General features: G+C 45.7%; 1 protein-coding gene across 1 annotated transcript in view; it reads right to left on the bottom strand.

Annotated features, from left to right (window-relative positions):
* Positions 1-1225: 1225 nt before the first annotated feature.
* ccdc80 (coiled-coil domain containing 80) overlaps positions 1226-21696 on the bottom strand; it is a 32366-nt gene continuing 11895 nt past the window's right edge. Inside the window, exons 3-7 of the mRNA XM_078409223.1 lie at positions 21255-21388; positions 10451-10602; positions 8718-8821; positions 7664-7744; positions 1226-2897 (exon numbers count right to left, since the gene is read on the bottom strand). Coding sequence (XP_078265349.1) covers positions 2581-2897; positions 7664-7744; positions 8718-8821; positions 10451-10602; positions 21255-21388 — 788 coding nt within the window. The 3' untranslated portion in view covers positions 1226-2580. The remainder of the gene's footprint in view (positions 2898-7663; positions 7745-8717; positions 8822-10450; positions 10603-21254; positions 21389-21696) is intronic.

The raw sequence follows: 21696 nt of genomic DNA, 5'->3' as shown, positions 1-21696 counted from the left end.
CCATGCTGACTTGGACTTATCCTTTTACTGCTATCCAAATGCACCGTTATTACCTCTTTAATAATTGACTCCAGCATCTTCCCCACCACCGATGTCAGGCTAACTGGTCTGTAATTCCCCGTTATCTCTCTCGCTCCTTTCTTGAAAAGTGGGATAACATTAGCTATCCTCCAATCCACAGGAACTGATCCTGAATCTATTGAACATTAGAAAATGATCACCAATGCGTCCACTATTTCTAGAGCCACCTCCCTGAGGACCCTGGGATGCAGACCATCAGGCCCTGGGGATTTATCAATCTTCAGTCCCATCAGTCTACCCAATACTATTTCTCACCTAATGAAAATTTATTTCAGTTCCTCTACCCCCCTAGATCCTCTGTCCCCTAGGACATCTGGGAGATTGTTTGTCTCTTCCTTAGTGAAGACAGATCCGAAGTACCTGTTCAACTTTTCTGCCATTTCCTTGTTACCCATAATAATTTCACCCATGTCTGCCTTCAAGGGACCCACATTTGACTTTGCTACTCTTTTTCTCTTAACATATCTAAAGAAGCTTTTACTGTCCTTCTTTATATTCTTGGCCAGCTTCCCCTTGTACTTCATCTTTTCAGCCCGTATTGCCCGCTTTGTTACCTTCTGTTTCCCAATCCTCTGGCTTCCTGCTACCCTTTGCTGTGTTATACATCTTTTCTTTTCCATCCCTAAGTTCCCTTGTCAGTCACAGTTGCCTCCTACTCCCCTTACGATCTTTCTTCCCCTTTGGAATGAATTGATCCTGCGTCTTCCGGATTATGCCCAGAAATTCCTGCCATTGCTGTTCCACCGTCATTCCTGCTAGGATCCCTTTCCAGTCGACTTTGGCCAGCTCCTCTCTCATGCCTTCATAGTCCCCTTTGTTCAACTGCAACACTGACACTTCTGATTTAACCTTCTCCCTCTCAAATTGCAGATTAAAACTAATCATATTATGATCACTAGTTCATAAGCGGTTCCTTTACCTCGAGTTCTCTTATCAAATCTAATTAAATATTAGGAAAGTTCTTTCACAGCACCTATCAATTGAACCACCTGGTCAGAAAATTCCTTGTGTTGCAATTGCTTCCCCAAGTTAACATGATTAAATTTTGTTAATCACTTAAAAAGAAAAGTATCATTGTTGCAAATGTTTCTATCCCAGGTGGATGTATTTTAATAGGCGGGATATTGTATAAACATTAATCCTTCTTATCTCCTCTATCTGGGAATGATTTGGTCAACTAAAAAGACTTGCATTTATATATGGCTCAATTGTAATCATGTATAGTTTTTCCGCTGACTGGGTAGCACGCAAGAAAAGCTCTTCACTGTACCTCGCTCGGTACATATGACAATATGCTACACTAACTAACTAACAGTTCATTTCACAATCTTAGCACATCTTGAAGTTCTTTACAGTCAATGAAATACCTTTGAGGCTTCGTCGCTGTTGTAATGTGAGATACAAGGCAGATTAATTGTGAGTAGCAAGGCCCACAAACAGCAACGGCATTAGCCAGATAATCTGTTTTCACGATGCTAGAAATATTCTGTGGGTCAGGCAGCCTAAATGGAAAGTAAAATGGAGTCAGATCAATGACTTGAACTGTTGCATCTGTTTCTACCTCCACAGATGCTGATTGACCTGATATGCACTGCAGCATTTTCTATTGTTATGATGTATCTGTGTCACAGAACAAGGGTGTAGCAGCCTCCTGATGCTTTGTGAGACTCTCTCGTACTGCCCAGAGTGTTTATTTTGAAAAAGAAATGGCATTATCCAATTCAGTCCATGCCTTGCAAACGCCTTTCTTTGTAAATGTGTGTCAGATGCAATGCAGAGCCAAGGATATGTCATTACATTCAAATTGATGATGTGGATATGTTCATAGTGCAAGCACATTTCCTTCTTAGGTAAAATAACTAGTATTTGTAATGATTGATATATTAGGGGTATGATGCCAAATCCAAACATTTGAAATATTATGCATCTTTTGCATGCAATAAAGTGCATTCTATTCCACGCATGCATTTCATTGCAGCAGTTATCAATACCATCTAAAGCAGGCGCTACCAAGACTGGTGTATTTTTTTGCAAAATTTTCTTTGCATCAGCATAAATACAACTCGGGTGATTGAAAATTCAGAGGAACAATTCCGATTAAGTCTATTTCATACAGTCAGAGGCCATCTATTTCTATTTAATTCCTTAAATTTGATGCGTCTTTCTCCCTTTAATGCACAATAAATATGCAGAACAAACAAAAAACACCTCTAATTATGGATATACATACATTCCATGATAAGTATCAGCTGTAAGATATTTCTTGCAAAGACAACTGTATGGCCTCTGCTTCTACTTTTTGTCCTTTAAATCAACAGAACCTAGAGATTATCTTTCAATATGTCCAAAATGTCCCTGATGACTATGGCAGAGTATGTTCAGTAATTATATAAAAAACAAAACTCCAATTGGTCTCAAAGGGCATATGTTAGATGCTTTTTAAAACGTAGTCCATGGATTTCGCAGCATTCTAATCAAAATGCCACATTTTATTTGATTCTAGTAAGGGTTTCCACCATAGTGACCCTGCTGATGGTATCCATCTTGGTAACCATGGTAACTGTATCCATATTCATCTTCTGGGCATCGCATGCCCAGGGACTGTTGAATCGCCATTTCTTGCCTGCGGAGCTGCATAGAATCAACAAGGTCGTACACAATGGCCATGTTCCACATTGGGGTTGGATACCAGGACTTGACGTTTCCATCCTTGCCCACCAAGAGCATTGAGAAATACTCGGGGCTGACCTGGAAATAATCCCGTATGTCTTTCACCAAGGATTGCGAGAGATCTTCACGGTCTACAGATGTAGTGCCTGTACATGGAACAAACATTGTCAATTCACTTATTTTACCAAACACATGTTTTATAATACATTCAACTGCGATTCTGGTGAAATTGCCCTTTATTAATATTTTTCTTGAAAGTAATCAATGAATTCATAAATAACAATATCCCATTAAAAATATATATTGCGAAATACAAAGATTTTTTATCAGAAGGCAAAATTACTACCTTATGAATAAGAAATAACTATTTATATATTTTTTTAAGTTTTGGAGATATACCATGGAAACAGGCCTTTCAGCCCAAGCTAACCATCGATCATCTGGTCACATTAGTTCTGTGGCATCCTACTTTCTCATCCACTCCCCACACATTAGGACACAAAGTGCTGGAGTAACTTAGCAGGTCGGACAGCATTTCTAGAGAACATGGATAGCCGACATTTCGGATCGGGACCCTTCTTCAGAGTTACTCCAGCACTTTGTGCCTTTTGTGTATTAACCAGCGTCTGCAGGTCATTGGGGACTGTTTATACACATTAGGGACTGTTTATAGAGGGACAATTTACCTACAACTTTGGGATGTCGGAAGAAACTGGAACACCCGGAGGAAACCCATGTGGTCATAGCGGGAAGGTGCAAACTCCACACAGACAGCACCCGAGGTCAGGATGGAACCCGGGTCTCTGGCACTGTGAGTTATTACCTTTTCAGCTTTATGCATTTTCACAATATTACTATTTTAAATTCCATATAAAAGATATATTTAATCATTGCAATGAAATATAAATATGATCAATGCTTTTTTTTTAAATAATGTTGTGCATCGTACCTACATCTCTGAAAAGTTTAAAAAAATAGATTGATGAACAATCACATATTCAATTATATATATTCAATCTTTTCATTTTTCCAATATGATCCATTGTAGAAAAGGGGTAGCACGCTGGTGCAACGGTAATATTGCTGCCATGTTCTCCGGTTTCATCCTGCACTCCAAAGACGTACAGGTTTGTAGGTTAATTGACTACTGTAAAGTGTAAATTGTCTCTAATGTGTCGGATAGTGTGAGTGGACGAGGTGATCGCTGATTGGCGCGGACTCGGTGGGTCGTAGGGCCTGTTTCCATACTGCAACTCTGAAGTCTAAAGTCTAAACAGCAGTAAATAGATCTACATGAATAGATAACATGCGTAGTGGCATGATTTGTCTACAAAAAAAAAGCACTGAATACAGTTAACTTATAAAGCCAGATTTGTATTCAGTTCAGCAGATGTGGAATAAGATAAATTACACACAGATGTGAAGGTTTGTTTAACCAGTTTTGTTGAGATTGACTTTGATTAAGAAGCCAGCCAAACCTTTGAATCTTGTACTTTTTTAGTTTACTTCGATATTTGTATGAGATCACTGCCGGTATGTTAATCCTACCGGCAGAAGACCACATCAAATACCCCTGTCATGAGTACACAATCCCCATACCCTTAAAACAAAAAGTTGAAGTTTATCTGGTTTTGAATGTTCTCCCAAGGAGCCTTGGCTAGTGGTGCCATGAATTCCAATGCAGTTCAACGCTGCGAACCGCAATGTTTCCTCCTCCCTGACTCCCATTATGTGAGAAACAGAGGAAACCACATTCCTCCCAGGATTTCTGTGTTAAGATTTGCTACTTTCTTCAATTTGACTTGTGAACAGAAGGCTAATAGCAACAGAATTACAAAAACACAAACTTTGAAAACTGCCACATCTGAAACAGGAAATCTTGGGGGATTTCAAGTTCTTGACAGTTTGTTTGGAGGGAGTGGTTGGATTTATATTTATAGAAGAATTTGGAAAATATTTAACTGATAAAACATCACCGCATTACAAATCAAATTACTTGTGGATAAATCTTAGGGTCTAAGTCTATCTATCGCTCACTGAAAGTGGCAACACAAGTAGTTAGAGTGGTAAAGAAGGCTTATGGCCTGCTTGCCTATATCGAAGGGTATTGAGTATAAGAGTCATGAAATCATGTTGCAGCTTTATAGGACAATGTCTGTGCCAAACATAATAACAAGATAACATGATCTCATCTGCCTACACATGATTCATTTCCCTCCATACCCTGCATATTCATGTGTAAATGTAAAAACCTTTTAAACGCCACTTTCGTATCTGCCACCACCTCTGGTTGAGCATTCTAGGTACCCACCACCCTCCATGTAAAAAAACTTCCCCTGCACATCTCCTTTAAACTTTACCCCTCTCGCCTTAAAGCTATGCCCTACAGTTTTTGACATTTCCGCCCTGGGGAAAAAGGGTCTGATAGTCTACCCTATCTACAGTGCCCTCCATAATGTTTGGGACAAAGACCCATCATTTATTTATTTGCCTCTGTACTCCACAATTTGGATTTGTTTTTCTGGAACTCCAGAAATGCCCCCTAATGCAGGCAGCATCCTGGTAAACCTCTTCTGCACCCTCTCCAAAGGGCAGCACTGTGACGCAGCAGTAGACGAGCAGCACAGTGATGTAGCGGTGGAGTTGCTGCCTTACAGTGCCAGAGATTCGGGTTCGACCATGACTTGGCGCTGCCTATACAGAGTTTGTACGTTTTTCCTGTGACCGTCTGGTTTTCTCCGGATGCTCCGGTTTTCTCCCACATTCCAAAGACGTATACGTTTGTAGTTTAATGGCTTCTGTAAAATTGTAAATTGTCCCCAGTGTGTTGACTAGTGCTAGTGTACGGGAATCTCTGGTCGGCGAGCACCTGGTAAGACGAAGGCCCTGTTTCTGCGCTGTATATCTAACGTCTAAAATAAAGTCGAAAGCCGCCACATCCTTCCTGGAATGGGGCGACCAGAATTGCACACAATTCTCCAAATATGGCCTAAACAAACTCTTTTAGAGGTGCATCAGGCTGCTCTGGAAGGTCAAATCGCATGGGATCCAAGGAGAGATAGCTGAATGAACAGAAGATTGGCTTCATGGATGGAAGCAGAGTGTGATGGTGAAGGTTGCTTCTCGGACTGGAGGCCTGTGACTAGTGGTGTGCCTCAGGGTTTGGTGCTGGGCCCATTACTGTTTGTCATCTATATCAATGATTTGGATGAGAACGTACATGGCAACATTAGCAAGTTTACAGATTATACTAAACATTGCAGATAGTGAAGATGGATGTCAAAAATTGCAGCAAGATCTTGATGGGTTGGCCAGGTGGGCTGCGGAATGGTGGATGGAATTTAATGCAGAGAAATGTGAGGTGTTGCATTTTGGAACGTTCAACATGGGCAGGATCTACATGGTGAATGGTAGGGCTTTGGTAAGTGTTGTAAAGGAGAGGGATTAGGAGTGCAGGTACATAGTTCCTTGAAGGTGGCATCATAAGTAGATAGGGTGGTCAAAATGGCTTTTGGCACATTGGCCTTCATCAGTCAGAGTATTGAGTATGGACGTTGGGAGGTCATGTTACAGTTATATAAGACATTGATGAGGCCGCATTTAGAGTATTGCGTTCAGTTCTAGACACCATGTTACAGGAAAGATGTTGTCATGTTGGAAAGCGTACAGAGAAGATTTGCAAGGATGTTGCCAGGACTCAAGGGTCTGAACTATAGGGAGAGGTTGAGCAGGCTGGGATTCTGTTCCCCGGAGCACAGGAGGATGAGGAGTGATCTTATAGGTGTGTATAAAATCATGAGAGAAATAGATTGGGTGGATCCACAGAGCCTCTTACCCAGAGTAGGGGAATCGAGAACCAGAGGACATAGGTTTAAAATGGGGGGGGGGGGGGGGGGAAGATTTAATAGAAACCGGAGGGGTAACTTTTCACTCAAAGGCTGGTGGGTGTTTGGAACAAGCTGACGGAGGATGTAGTTGAGGCAGGTCCTATTACAATTTGAAAGAAAAATGTAGACATGGATAAGACCAGTTTAGAGGGATAAGAGCCAAATGCAGGCAGTGGGACTATTGTAGATGGGACACATTGGTCGGTGTGGGCATGTTGGGCCGAAGGGCCTATTTCCATGCTGTAAGACTGCATGATTCTCTATGTCTCTATAAAAGTTAGCCATGAGAAAGCCTCTCTTAAATTACCCTCCTGAACACAAAATCATTATTTCCATATACTATAGAAGCATGTATGCGTTGGAAGTATTTGAAGAAGGGTCCTGACATGAAACATCACGTATCCATGTTCTCCAGTGATGCTGCCTGACCCACTGAGCTACTCCAGCAGTTTGTATCTTTTTTTTTGTAAACCAGTATCTGCAGTTCTTTGTATCTACTTTGGAATATATTGGCTGTCGTAAGCAGATGAGGTTTAGCTCAAACAACTGCATTAAGTTTGAAGAAGAGTCTCAACACGAAACGTGAGCTATCCATGATCTCCTGGGATGCTGCTTGACATGCTGAGTTACCCCAGCACTTTGTATCTTTCCTTGGGATAAACCAGTATGCGCAGTTACTTATCTATATACTACAACTCTCATTTGTTATCTTGTTTGTGACTGAACTTCAGCCAAAACGGTACACGATAGCGCAACAATTTTAGGCCCACCTTCCTCACCATTGTCACTTAAGTGATAATGCAAGTAGTTTTATTGAAATCGGTGTTATATTTTTTCAGTTATTCACATTTTAAAGTTTAAAAGGGGGGAGGGGGGGTTGAGGAGAGAGGGGAGGGGGGGTTGAGGAGAGAGGGGAGGGGGGGGTGGACAGGGTGCTGCACCAATGCAGGAGAGCTTTGGGCCCAACTTTGTCTAGTTATTTAATAAAGATTGTTAAACTTATCCAAATTTAGTGAAAATCTTACCATTAATAGGATAGAGTTCCAAAACGCCTCCAACATCAGTGCCCACACCCATCATCTTCAGCACAGCCAAGTGACGTAAACCTTCAAAATAAGAGATTTATTCTTATGTTAATCTTCAGGAATAAATTGTAGATCACAAGTTAAATAAATTCTGCAGATAATGGAAAAAGTTCAGAAGAAAGGTCCCAACCCGAATCATCACCTATCCACGTTCTCTAGAGATGCTGCCTGACCCGCTGAGTTAGTCCAGCACTTTGTGTCCTTTTGTGTAAACCAGCATCTGCAGTTCCTTGTCAGAGGAGGTAGCTGAGGCAGGTACCTCCTACTGAATAATGTTTTGAAATTTAAGGAACTAGTTTGCTCTTATACATTCTATTTATTGTTGATTCAGGTTAGTTAAAATAAGATTAATTGCAGTTGTATTTTATATTCCTACTAAAATGAACCACGATAAATCTTAGAAATTGACAGCAATGACTTTAGACTTTACTTTGGACTTTAGGGATACAGCGCAGAAACAGACCCATCGGCCCACCAAGCCCACGCCAACCAGCGATCACCCCGTACATTAGTTCTATACCACCTACCAGGGACAATTTACAGAAACCAATTAACCTACAAACCTACACGACTTTGGAGTGAGGGAGGAAACCGGACCATCCGGAGAAAACCCATGCGGTCATAGGGAGAAGATGCAAATTCCATACAGATAGCACCTGTAGTCAGGATCGAACCTGGGTTTCTGGCACTATAAGGCAGCAACTCTACCGCTGCACCACTGTGTGTACCCTATTGTGTAAACCAGCATCTGCAGTTGCTTGTTTCTACTTCTGACTAAACACAGGTTTGGGATTTAAAGAACTAGATTGCTCTTATACATTTTATTTGTGGGTGATTCAGGTTGGGTACATTAAAATTAGTTTCGTTTGTTGTATTTCATTCCAACTAAAATGAACCATAAGAAATCTTTGAAATGGACAGCAATGTATTCCAAATGATATCCCTCTATGCAATGCAAGGATAGACATTGATCGATAAGAAGGCTGAATCTTACCCAGGTTACAAGCTTGCGAGTTTAAGGCATAAAGCTGATGTTGATATGCCCATTCTTCATCGCTTGGGGTAGAAATAATAAATAAACGTCTTCTCCAGCGGAATCTGAGGGAGAGAATGAGCTAATGAAAACACTTCAGTTATTTCTCTGTTCTCAGCTCTGCTGCCATGTGGTGTACAGGAACTCCAGGGTAACCGGTACATAGGGAAACGCCTCCTATACCCACTCCTTCTTCCCCTCTGTTATTAAGCTTCTATATGGTCCTTCCATAAGCTAGGGTACTGTCCAATTCTCCTCTACCCCAATGTGGACATTGGACTTTGTCTCTGGAAATGGTGCGCTACAATGCTGAGAACTATAATCTGCACCCTATATCTTCCACTTTGTTCCACTATAGTAGATTCATAGTCATACAGTATGGAAACAGGTCCTTCAGCCCAACTTGCTCATACCGACCAACATGTCCCATCTACACTAGTCCCACTTCCCTTCGTTTGGCCCATAACCCTCTAAACCTATCCTATCCTTGTACCTGCCTAAATGTTTCTTAAACATTGCGATAATACCTGCCTCAGCTACCTCCTCCGGCAGTTCATTCCATACACCCACCACCCTTTGTGTAAAAAAGTTACCCCTCAGGTTCCTATCAAATCTTTCCCCCCTCATCTTAAACATTTGTCCTCTGGTTCTCGATTCCCCTGTAATTACTCGATCCCCCTGTACTTGAGATTGGCTTGATTGTATTTAGGTATGATATTATCTGACTTGACTGGATAGCATGCAAAACAAAGTTTTTCACTGTACCTCATTATACGTGACAATAATAAACCTAAACGTACCCCGGTATTATTTCTCCCACCATCTATCACTCCCCACCCCCCTCCCAGTCATCCTACTCTTTTCCCCCCTTCCTACACTCATCTCCCATCCCCCGAATCCCCCATTTTGCTTTTAATTCCCTCTTTTCCCTATCCCCTTCCACCTACACCACTCCCTCCGGCTTTACATTTCACCCTTCTTCGCTCTTCATCTGACACACTTTGGTTCTTTCTCCCACTGATTGCCGGCAAAGCAAATGTCTGTTATTAAGATATCAAATTCAATGACTTATGGTTAAACTGCTTCTATTTAAAAGAGCGTCAGCAATGTACCAGATAGGGAATTAATAAATAAATGGACAAAGCCGAGAATTGTGGATGCAGCCCAAACCAATGCACAAACCTGCCTTCTTTCCATTGACTCCATCTACACTTCAAGCTGCTTCGGCAAGGCCACTAGCATAATCAAGGACGAGTCTCACCCCCGGTGTCTCACTCTCTCTTCTCCCTTCTCCCATCAGGCAAGAGGTATAGAAGTGTGAAAACGCACACCACCAGATTCAGTGACAGGTTCTTCCCAGCTTCTATCAGGCAACTGAACCATCTTACCAATAACTAGAGAGCGGTCCTGAGCTACTATCTACCTCATTGAAGACCCTCGGGCTATCTTTAATCAGACTTTATTGGACTTTATCTTGCACTAACCGTTATTCCCTTTGTCTTGTATCTGTGCACTGTGGACAGCTTGACTGTAATCATGTATGGTCTTTCCGCTGACTGGATAGCACGCAACAAACAGCTTTTCACTGTACCATGTGATGATAAACTAAACTAACTAAAGTGTAAATCTGTTTTTGGGAACTGAAATAAATCACACTCATTTTTATTACACTTTTATTTTCAGACTGTACATACCTTGCCAAAAAGCTTTCTAGTGATCTTGGTTTATCTTCCTTCTTACATACTATTCCCTCTTTCTTCTGTTTTTCCATCTCTTTGATCCTTGTTGTGAAGGTTTCAATCAGATCAAAGATGGCTTGCATTGCTATGGGTACTTCGTAAAATTGCTGTAAATACAGACATCCATGATTAATGTTTTCTACTGTACATGACAAATCATTTGACCAGTATAACAAGATATTATAGCAACACATCATATAGGTTCAATTCAGTGAATACAATAGTATGCATTTATATGATGCATTTAACACAGCAGGTTATCCCAGGCATTTCTCAGAAGCTGACCTGTACAAAAATCAAGGCCAAATAAAAGAAAGGGACTTTAGGATAGCCAAGACGTCATCAGGTGATAGAGCATTGAAACAGGCCCTTTGGCCTAACTTAGCCACGCTAGTCCCACTGGCCCACGTTTGGCCTCTATCCTTCTATACCTTTCCTAGCCATGTATCTGTCCAAATGTTTTTTTAAATGTTGTTATAGAACCGGTCTCAACTACGTCCTCTGGCAGCACGTTCCATATACCCACCACCTTCTATGTGGAAAAAGTTGCCTCTCCAGTTCCTATTAAATCATTCCCCTCTCACTTTAAACCTATGTCCTCTGGTTCTTGATTCCCGTAAACTGGATAAAAGTCTTTGTGCATTCACCCTATCTATTCCAGATATGTAGGGATAATGTAACTAAAGATTTAAATTTTAAGGCGCATTTGAAGGATGAATGGACAGATGGGCTGGTGGACAGGTTCAGAAAAGGGATTCCTGAATGTCTGACCGAGATAGCTCTAGGAATGCCACTGTCATAGTGGAGAGTGAGCAGGAGGATGGAGATGTAGAAACACTGCATTTTCCACAGAAATGGGGTTGAAAGGATAGAGACCATGGATGGATTGGAGTTGCAGGTTGATTTCAGCAGTGGATCACTTTTATGAATGAAGCTGTATCCATATCTACCCAACTCAAAATTCATCAAGGGCTTTCGGCTCAATGGTCTGTGCCAACCAAGTTGCATGACCAAGCTAATCCCACTTGCCTACTGTAGATCAGTGCATGTTCCTTTAACATAGTGACCTCACCACTACTAACCACTCCCCATGGTCTCTTGTATAACTGTAGCTTCCCCACCTCCAGCTCGCTCTCTAGTGCCAGTGATGACCACGGACAGCTAGGGCATAATGTGTGTAGTGTTATTAATAAACTTATTTAGTAAAAGACTCTGCGTACGAGTGACATCCTTTTACATGGTGTCAGATCGGTAGACTTGCGTCTCCTGTTTACCGGTTTTTATTTTATTATTTGTTTCTCCCAATTGTGTCCCCTCCTTCCACTTTGCTATGGCTTCCTCGTGTCGTCGTCCGGACACGCTCGTTTTCGATGGGGACATAGTGCACCGCTGGACGGTCTTCCAGCGGGACTACGAACACTATATCGCGATTGCCCATCCTGATGCAACTGCTGCAGTACGAGCTCACCTGCTCCTCAACCTGGCTGGTCCGGAGGCAATGGAACGATATGCTTCGTTCGATTTCGCCCCTCCGGAGGACCGCGACGACCCGGTATGTCTCATGGCCAAGTTCACTGCCCTGTGTGATATACCCACCAATAACATTATCGAGCGTTTTAACTTTTTCACGCGTCGTCAGGCTCCTGGGGAGCACGTTGACACCTTCATTGCTTCTTTGAGGCATATGGCTCGGAGGTGCCGCCTTGAAAAGATCACACCCGACGAGATGATCAGGGACGTCCTGGTCAACGGTCTCCTAAACTGCAAGCTACATGACGAGCTCCTGATGAAGCCTGACCTGTCGCTAAAGGACGCCGTGCATGCTGCACGCATGGCTTCTGCTGTTGCCTCAGTATCTCGGCCGGCGTCCCATGACATAAATTTCACCGGACGCCGGCGGCTAAATGCCCCGCCGGTCAGGGTCGACCCCTCCGCGCCCACTACGGTCACCCCTCGCCGATGCCCAAACTGCAACTTCTCGTCACACCAGTTTAACGTTTGCCCAGCGCAGGGCAAAACCTGTAATTCCTGCGGGAAAATGAACCACTTTTCTGCAGCCTGTCGTTCTCGTGGGAGACCTGTCCCTGCTCCTAGAAGGAGTCTAAACAACCTTGCGAACAGTGATAGCGCAACCGGTTCCCAGCACCAACACGAGGAACTCCCCGATCCAGATACAGTGTTTTCGCTTTTGGGTGCACCTGCGTTGATAACGGATCCTTCCGTGCATGTTACTGTCAATGGACACTCCTTCCCTGCCAAGGTCGATACTGGTGCTTTTGCAAATGTTATGTCTGTTGGCCTCTTCAAGCAGATAAGCTCGGGGGAGAGGGTTACTCCTGACGACTCCCGCCTTCATGCCTATGGGGGAGGTGTTCTGGTTGCCGTGGGGAAGGCAACGGTTATCTGTACTGTTCTGAAGACCTCTCGGCCCCTCACGTTCCTCCTGCTAGCATCTGACAACGTCACCCTGCTGGGCGCCCGTGCATGCCAGGACTTTGGCTTGGTTTCATTCCACCGCGACATCCACCTGGTGGAGGCCCCCATGGACCCCCTGATCGAGTATCCCGACCGATTTGATGACGTCCTGGGGAAGCTGCCCTGTGCCTACAAGATCGTTGTTGACCCGGGGGTCAACCCGGTGGTTAGACCGGCCCACCGTGTGTCTTTTGCCATGAAGGGCCGCGTGGAGTCCACACTACGTGGCATGGTGGACATGGGCATCCTCAAGGAGGTGAGTGCCCCCACCCAGTGGGTCTCCACCATTGTGGTCGCTGCCAAGAAGGATGCGAGCGAGATCAGGATCTGCATCAACCCGAAAGACCTGAACCTGGCTATCAAACGCCCGCACTACCCCATGCGGACGGTGGAGGACGTCGCGGCACAGGTCGGTCCAGCCACAGTTTTCTCGGTCCTAGATGCCAAGAGCTCCTTTTGGCAGATCCCTTTGGATGCACGTTCCTCCTTCCTGACCACCATCAGCACACCTTTTGGCAGGTTCCGTTTCCTCCGCATGCCTTTTGGGATCAACTCAGCAAGCGAGGTTTTCCAGCGTACAATGGAACAGCTGTTTGCCGGGTTGCCGTGCGCCATCATTGTGGATGACATCCTGGTGTACGGGAGGGACGTCGCCGAGCACGACCGACACCTCCGCCAAGTCCTGGACAGGGCTCGTGAGATCAATCTCAAACTCAATCAACGGAAGTGTCGATTCCGCGTTGAGGAAGTCACCTACGTTGGCCATGTTTTCACGGCGGGGGGCCTGAAGCCAGACCCCGAGAAGACGGCGGCGATCACCGATATGCCCGCTCCCACTGACGTGCCCGGCCTGCAGCGCTTTCTGGGCATGGTCAACTACTTAGGCAAGTTCATACCCGACCTCAGCGAACTGAGTGCCCCCCTGAGGGAGCTGACCAAGAAGGAATATGCCTGGGCCTGGCTCCCGCACCACCAGTCGGCCTTCGTGGCCCTGAAGTCCAGACTCGCACGGACCCCCACTTTGCAGTTTTTCGACCTGAACAGGCCAATCGTCCTCACCTGCGATGCATCTCGATTCGGCCTTGGTGCTGCCTGCCTGCAGCTCTATGACGACCGGCAGCTGCCCGTCTCCTATGCCTCTCGCACAATGACCCCTGCTGAACAGCGATACGCGCAGATTGAAAAAGAGCTCCTTGCCGTGGTGTTCGCGTGCTCCAAATTCAAAGACTACGTTCTGGGCAACACCTTCACCATCGAAACTGACCACCAACCGCTGGTCTCTATTCTGAACAAGCCCATCCACGCAGCCTCGTCCCGTTTGCAGCGGATGATGCTGCAGCTTCAGCGCTTTACCTTCGATATCGTGTACCGCAAGGGCAAGGAGATGTTCGTGGCAGACACTTTGTCCCATGCCCCACTACCTTCCATTTCCCGCCATCCGTACGAATCGGCTGACCTGATGGTGTTGAACGTCAACATCGTTCCATCTTGGCAGATGCAGTCCCTGGTCACACACACTGCCGCTGATCCTGCCCTGCAACAGCTTGAGAGCGTCATCCGCCGTGGCTGGCCTGACCGACGGTCTTCCCTGCCGGCTGGTGCCGTGCCCTACTTCCTGGTTCGGGATGAACTGGTGCTGCACGCGGGCGTGGTGGTGAAGGGTCACAAGGTCGTGGTGCCGGCCGCGCTGCGAGATCACTACTTCAAGACTGCCCACAACGGACACCCCGGGGTGGAGGCCACTTTATCCCAGGCCCAAGCACAATTTTACTGGCCTGGCATGGTTCGGGACATCCGGGACAGGGTCTCCGCCTGCGCTGCCTGCAACCGCCTACTACCTCATCAGCAGCGCCAGCCTCTCCTGCAGCAGCCGGCTCCCGAGTTGCCGTGGATGGCTGTTGCCGCCGACATTTTCGAGTGGCGTGGCAAACACTACCTGGTCCTGGTGGACTCCTACTCCAGCTGGTTCGAGGTGGACCTGCTGCCGTCCCTCACGTCTGCTGCCGTCATCGGGAAGCTTCGCCGCCACTTCTCTACCTTTGGTTCCCCGGCATCCCTCCAGTCCGACAACGGGAGCCAGTTTACCAGCGCGGAGTTTGCCGCTTTCGCCACCCTGTGGAACTTTCGCCACATCACCAGCAGCCCCGAGTACCCGCAAAGCAATGGACTTGCAGAGCGCGCTGTCCGCAGCGCGAAGGAACTGATGGAACGTTGTCGGTTTACCAGTTCTGACTTGTACCTTGCCCTCCTCAACCTCCGCAACATCACCCGGGACCCCGCGCTCGGCTCCCCGGCCCAGCGCCTCATGTCCCGCACCACTAGACCCCCCATCCCCGTCTCCCAGCAATCCCTGAAACCAACGGCTCGCAGCCCTGCAGCTGTCAAGGAGCGCATCATCGAAAAGCAAGTGATTCAGAAACGCTCCTTTGACAAATCGTCCCGTCCCCTTCCCCCTCTGTTCGCTGGCCAGGTTGTCCGGATGGAGTCCGCCTCGGGTCACAACCGGCTGGCCGTGGTCGTCGGCAATGCTGACTCTCCACGGTCGTACCTGGTTAATTACGAGGGCACCGTGTACCGTCGTACCCGACAGCACCTGATGCTGGTCAACGAGCCTGCACCGCCTCCAGCGGACCCGTATTCACCTCCCGTCCAGTCACCGGTGCCTGATGTGCCTCCTGCTCCCGTCCATCCTCGCGTGCCCCAACCTGCGCCGTCTCGACTGTCTGTGCCCGGCTCGCCCCAGCCCCCTTCCCCTCCTTCGCCTGCGCGTTTGCGGGTATCGCCGCCCGGTTCTCCTCCTTCCCCTGGTTCCCCTGCCTCGGTACCCGCACCCGTCCCTGCTCTTCCTTCGGCCGAAGGGGATGGGGGGTTGCGCACCCGCTCTGGGCGAGTGGTCAGGCCGCCTGTCCGGTACGGTGGGTACGAGTAGTCTGTGTGGTGCTGCATTCTATCTGCTCCCTGCTTATAGTTTAAGTCTAGCGTATGAGCCGTGGTCGCTTTTGTTTCCAAGAGGAAGGATGTAGATCAGTGCATGTTCCTTTAACATAGTGACCTCACCACTACTAACCACTCCCCATGGTCTCTTGTATAACTGTAGCTTCCCCACCTCCAGCTCGCTCTCTAGTGCCAGTGATGACCACGGACAGCTAGGGCATAATGTGTGTAGTGTTATTAATAAACTTATTTAGTAAAAGACTCTGCGTACGAGTGACATCCTTTTACACCTACACTGGCTTTTTCCCCTTCAAACGTTACCTATCCATGTAACCTGTCTTTCAAATGTCCTAATTGTAGCCACTTCTACCACTTGTTTTGGAAGCGCGTCCCATGTAATCATGACCTTCCTTGTGAAGAAGATGCCCCTCAGGTCCCTTTTAAATAGTTTCCCTCCCACCTTAAACTTATGGCCTTTAGCTTTGTCCTCTCCTGCCCTGGGGCCAAGACATCTTATCTATGATCCTCATGGTTCTAAAGATCTTTATAAGGTCACCCCTTAGCCTCCTATGCCCCAGGGGAAAAAAAGACAGCTTTTCAAGCCTCTTCTTATAGCTCAAATCCTCCAGAAGCTGTATCTATATCGACCTAACTCAATCAGTCTGAAGATGGGTCCCAATCTGAAACGTCACCTATCCATGTTCTCCAGACATACTACTTAACTCGCTGAGTTACTTCAGCACTCTATGTCTGTTTTTGTAAACCAGCATCTGGGGTTCCTTGCGTCTCTACCTACCACTTGCCAGATCTCATCCTGCACCCACCTCTCTTTTCCAGCTTTCTCTCCCTACTCCAATCAGTCTGAATAAAGGTGTCGACCTGATACATCACCCATGCATTCTCCATTGATGCTGCACGACCTGCCGAGTTACACCAGCACTTTGTGTGTGTTTCTTTTCTACCTAACTTGAAGTAGATTTGCTAGATAACAATGAACGAATATGAATTATTTCAACTGTTTAGTTTTATTTAGAGATACAGCGTGGAAACAGGCCCTTCAGCCTACCGAGTCCGCGCCGATCAGCGATCCCCACACATTAACCCTATCCTACACACAAGGGACAATTTACAATTAGACCTAGCCAATTAACCTACAAATTTGTACGTCTTTGAAGTGTGGGAGGAAACCGGAGCACCCGGAAAAAACCACGCAGGTCACGGGGAGAACGTTCGAACTCCATTCAGACAGCACCTGTAGTCAGGATTGAACCGGGTTCTCCGGAGCTGCAAGGCAGCAACTCTATTGCTGTGCCACCCATGACAAAGGGTGTTTGACCTCAAATGACAACTGTTTCTCTTTCTGCAGATGCTGCCTGACCGCTGTGTGTTTCCAGTAGTTTATTTTCTCTAAGTCTCCACTCCTGCTGTATGTTTCCAGCATCTACGTTTATTTGATTTCCTAGAACTGCAGATGTCAGCTGTTGAACCAGGAGCATTGGAATGTTTGGCCATCTCTCTGTACGCTTACACGGTGGCAATCTCTAGAAGATTTGTTGCTTACATAAACCGTGCAAACTAAGTACGATCCTAACTGGGAGACCTCCAACCCGTGAGGGCCATATCTTTTAGAAACCTTTAAAAGCATCACAATCTCGGGAAAGAATTTACAGCTGGCAAGTGCATGGGAAATGGAAAATTCTTGCTCATCCATGGCCAGACTCACAGAAATTATGTTTAAAGTCATTTGAAATGAAGTCTAGGCTGGTTGACAGAGCAATCCCATTCGCCACTGATTTCAGTTTAGTTTAGAGATACAATGTAGAAACAGGCCCTTCAGCCCACTGAGTCCACACTGACCTATGATCACCCACGCACAAGTTCTATCCTACACACTAGAGCCAACTGCACAATCCTAACACCAACTAGAGAATGGTCCTGACCTACCATCTACCTCATTGGAGACCCTCGGGCTATCTTCAATCAGACTTTATTGGACCTTATCTTGCACCAAACATTATTCTCTGTATTATGTATCTGTACACTGTGGGTGGCTTGATTGTAATCATGTACTGTCTTTCCGCTGACTGGATAGTAAGCAACAAAAGCTTTTCACTTACCTCGGTACACATGACAATAAACTAAACTAAACTAAACTACAAACCTACATGTCTTTGGGATGTGGGAGGAAACCAGAGCACCCAGCGAAAACCCACGCGGTCACAGGGAGAATATGGAAACTCCGTACAGACAGCACCCAAGGTCAGGAACGAACTTGGTTCTCTGGCACTGTAAGGCAGCAGCTCTACTGCTGTGCCACTATGCTGCCCTTGTTAACCTAGTCTCCTTGTACTACCAGAAAATCTCCCCAAGTTCCTTTGAACACTTTTAATTTTAGTCCCACATCATTTTCGATTCCACCATTTAAAAAGTATTCTTCTTTTCTAAGGAAGCGGCACAGTGGCGCAGCTGGTAGAGTTGCTGCTTCACAGCGCCAGAGACCCGGGATCGATTCTGACCTTGAGTGCTCCCTGTGTGGAGTCTGCACGTTCTCCCTGTGACCACGTGGGATTCCAACGAACACTCTGGTTTCCTCCCACATCCCAAAGACGTGCGGGTTTGTAGGTTAATTGGCCTCCGTATGTGTGGTTAAGAAAGTAGGATAAAATAGAACTGGTGTGAGCGGGTGATCGATGCTTGTAGCCGATAGGATGAATGGCCTATTTCCATGCTGTATCTTTCAATTCAATTCAATACCTTTTTGCAGAGTATAGACATCATATTTTCCTACATTTTATTCCATCTGTCATGTGCTTGTTTATTCAATTAACAAAGTTACTCCAGCGTTTTGTGTCAATTTTTGGTAAACTAGCATCTGCTGTTCTTTGTGTTAACAATTAAATACTCTTGGCTCAACTCCCACCAAACTCAGCAGCCATCCAGCACCCCAACTGTTTAGCCAAATTGTTAAGGCAGTGGTTCACTTGCATCTCCTCCAACCTCATCGACTATCCATTATTCTCGGTGTGAGATCCTATATAGCGGCAAGACTAAGCGCAGACTGGGCGATCGTTTTGCTGAACACTTACGCTCAGACCACCTTGGCTTATGCAATCTCCTGGTTGCCAAATATTTTAACTCTCCCCTTCCCATACTTTCTGTCATGGACCTCCTCCACTGTCAGAGTGAGGCCACATGCATATTGAGGTAATAGCACCTCATATTTCGCTTGGGCAGATTACAACCCAGTGGTATGAACGTTCATGTCTCTAATTTCAAGTAACCCCTTCATTCACTCCCCCCTTCCCCACCTTAGTTGTCCTACTAGTGCCACAGTCCGCATCCCTGTATCCCTTTGTCATCACCTCATTCTCAGCCAACAATGGGCTCCACCATCCTTGGTCATCTGGTGCTGGTAATTTGTTTTGGCCTTTTCCTACCTTCAGTTCCCCCCCTCTTCTCCCTCTTCTTTCAATCTGAAGAAGGGTTCCGACCCGAAACATCACCCATCCTTTTTCTGCAGAGATGCTTCATAGATTATAAAATAAATCATATGGATTAACAGAGTCTACTGTGTCCAAAGGCTACATAAAATGATGTAGAAACAAGGAACTGTAGATACTGGCAAAAACACAAAAGGACACAAAGTGCTGGAATAACTCAGCGGGTCAGGCAGCATAACTGGAGAACATGACAGGTGATGTTCCGGGTCGAGATCCTTCTTCAGATTGAAACGTTACCTAATCATATTCTCCAGAGATGCTGCCTGACCTGCTGAGTTACTCCAGCACTCTGTGTTCTTTTGAACATAAAATGATGCTCTGCCCAAGATATTTTTAGTGAGCAAGTTACAATAACCGGGTTCTCATTTCAAATGGTATTGCCAAATATTACGTGTGTAAAATTATATTTTGACACATTAGAATTTTACAAGAGTTTTCCCTTGCACTGATTATAACAGTGGTTCCTAGTCTTATTTACATAAGCAGCTGCTGCCCCACAGTGCCAGAGACCCGGGATTGATTCTGACCTCATCTGTCACGAGGGCCAGGCAGTGACCAGGGTCAGGCAGGAGACCTTGGTACACATGACAATAATAAACCTAAACCAAAACCTCTTAAGCTGCAGCATGTGAAAAGGTTACTGAAACTTAAATAGTGAAACCATTTATTCAGATATGTTAGGTTTATTATTGTAACGTGTACAGAGGTACAGTGAAAAGCTTTGTGTTGTATGCTATCCAATCAAATAAGATAATATGCATGACTAAAATCATGTCAAAGTAAAGTACAATAGGTAGAGCAAAGAGAAAGATACAGAGTGCAGAATTTAGTTTTTTGCATCAGTACCATAGATAAAGTCCAATGTCCACAATGGGGTAGAGGTGAATCAAACAGCTTACAGAAGGACAGTTGACATCTGATAACAGAAGAAGCTGTTCCTGAATCTGGTGGTATGTGCTTTAAAGCTTCTGGTATCTTCTGCCCGAAGTAGAGTTGGGAGAAGGAATGATCAGGGTGGGACAAGTGTTTGATTATGTCGGCTGCTTTCCTGAAGCAAAGTGAAGTGTGGATAGTGTCAATGGATAGGTTAGTAGAAAGAAAAACTCCTTGCTGGCTAATACACAAAGGGCACAAAGTGCTGGAGTAACTCAGCAACTCAGCGGCGCTGGCTGCCTGCGGATGTTGCGGGCGCGGCTGCGACTCGTCTCCGGAGGCTCCGGCGCGGGCCGCGTGGACGTCGGAAGCCCGCAGACCCCTGGATGGGGGCTGACATCGGGAGCTCCGGCAACGGCAGAGGCAGCGTGTTCGCCCGCCCCGAATCGCGGGGCTTGGGTCGGCCCGCCACGGACCTTTCACCGTCCGGCGCGGCCTGAAATAGGCCGTTGACCTTTCACCGCCCAGCGGCGGCTTCAATATCGGGAGCCCCGACCGCCCCGACGTGGCAACTCCAACAGCCTGACCGCGGGACAAGACGGCAGGGAAGAGAAAAATACATTTTGGCCTTCCATCACAGTGAGGAGGGACTGGAGGAGACTCACTGTGATGGATGTTTCTTTTTGTTTGGTGTTAGTTGTGATTGTATGTGTTATTGCATTTTTATTGATTAATCTTATTGGTCTTATTGTTCAACTGCGGGTAATGTTTCATTTTACTACACATTTATGTGTATGTAACAAATAAACGACTATTGACTATTGACTATTGAGGAAGCATCTGTAGAGAACACGGATAGGTGACGTTGCGGGTCGAGACCCATCTTCAGACTGAAATGTCACCTATCCATGTTCTGGTAGACCTGCTGCCTCACAATGCCTGTGAACGTCTGTATATGAAAAATATGTTTGTCCTACCTTGACCTTCATGTCCTGGTCAGTTAGCACCATGAAGAACTCATTCTCAGACAACCCATACTCTTTGCGAAGTTCAGCGATGAGGTGTTGATCCAGGTCATTGTGCCTTATATCTTTCACTGGTTTCTCATTGTCTTAAGATAATAAAACAGATCACCACATTTAAAATCTTTTCAACTATATCCCGACACAAAAGTGATAGTTAACATTTATTATAGATTACCTGACAAGAATGAACTCAGCAAACAGGAGAGTCAGGCAGGAGTCCAGGAAAATTTTCAACAATATTAATTTTAACGCTATTTCATACTTATTGGAAGCAGATGTAGGAAATGGATAGGTTAGGTCCCGTCAAATGCTTCAGATTTTAGCATGTTTGCTGGAAAAGGACTATATTGCACATGCCTTCTCAAGATCTGCGTCAATGTGTACTTTGGGGAGA

Source organism: Rhinoraja longicauda, chromosome 12 (assembly GCF_053455715.1).
Source record: "Rhinoraja longicauda isolate Sanriku21f chromosome 12, sRhiLon1.1, whole genome shotgun sequence".
NCBI classification, from domain to species: domain Eukaryota; kingdom Metazoa; phylum Chordata; class Chondrichthyes; order Rajiformes; family Arhynchobatidae; genus Rhinoraja; species Rhinoraja longicauda.
Note: the sequence above shows the minus strand (reverse complement) of the source record. Positions and strands in the feature narration are given on the sequence as shown.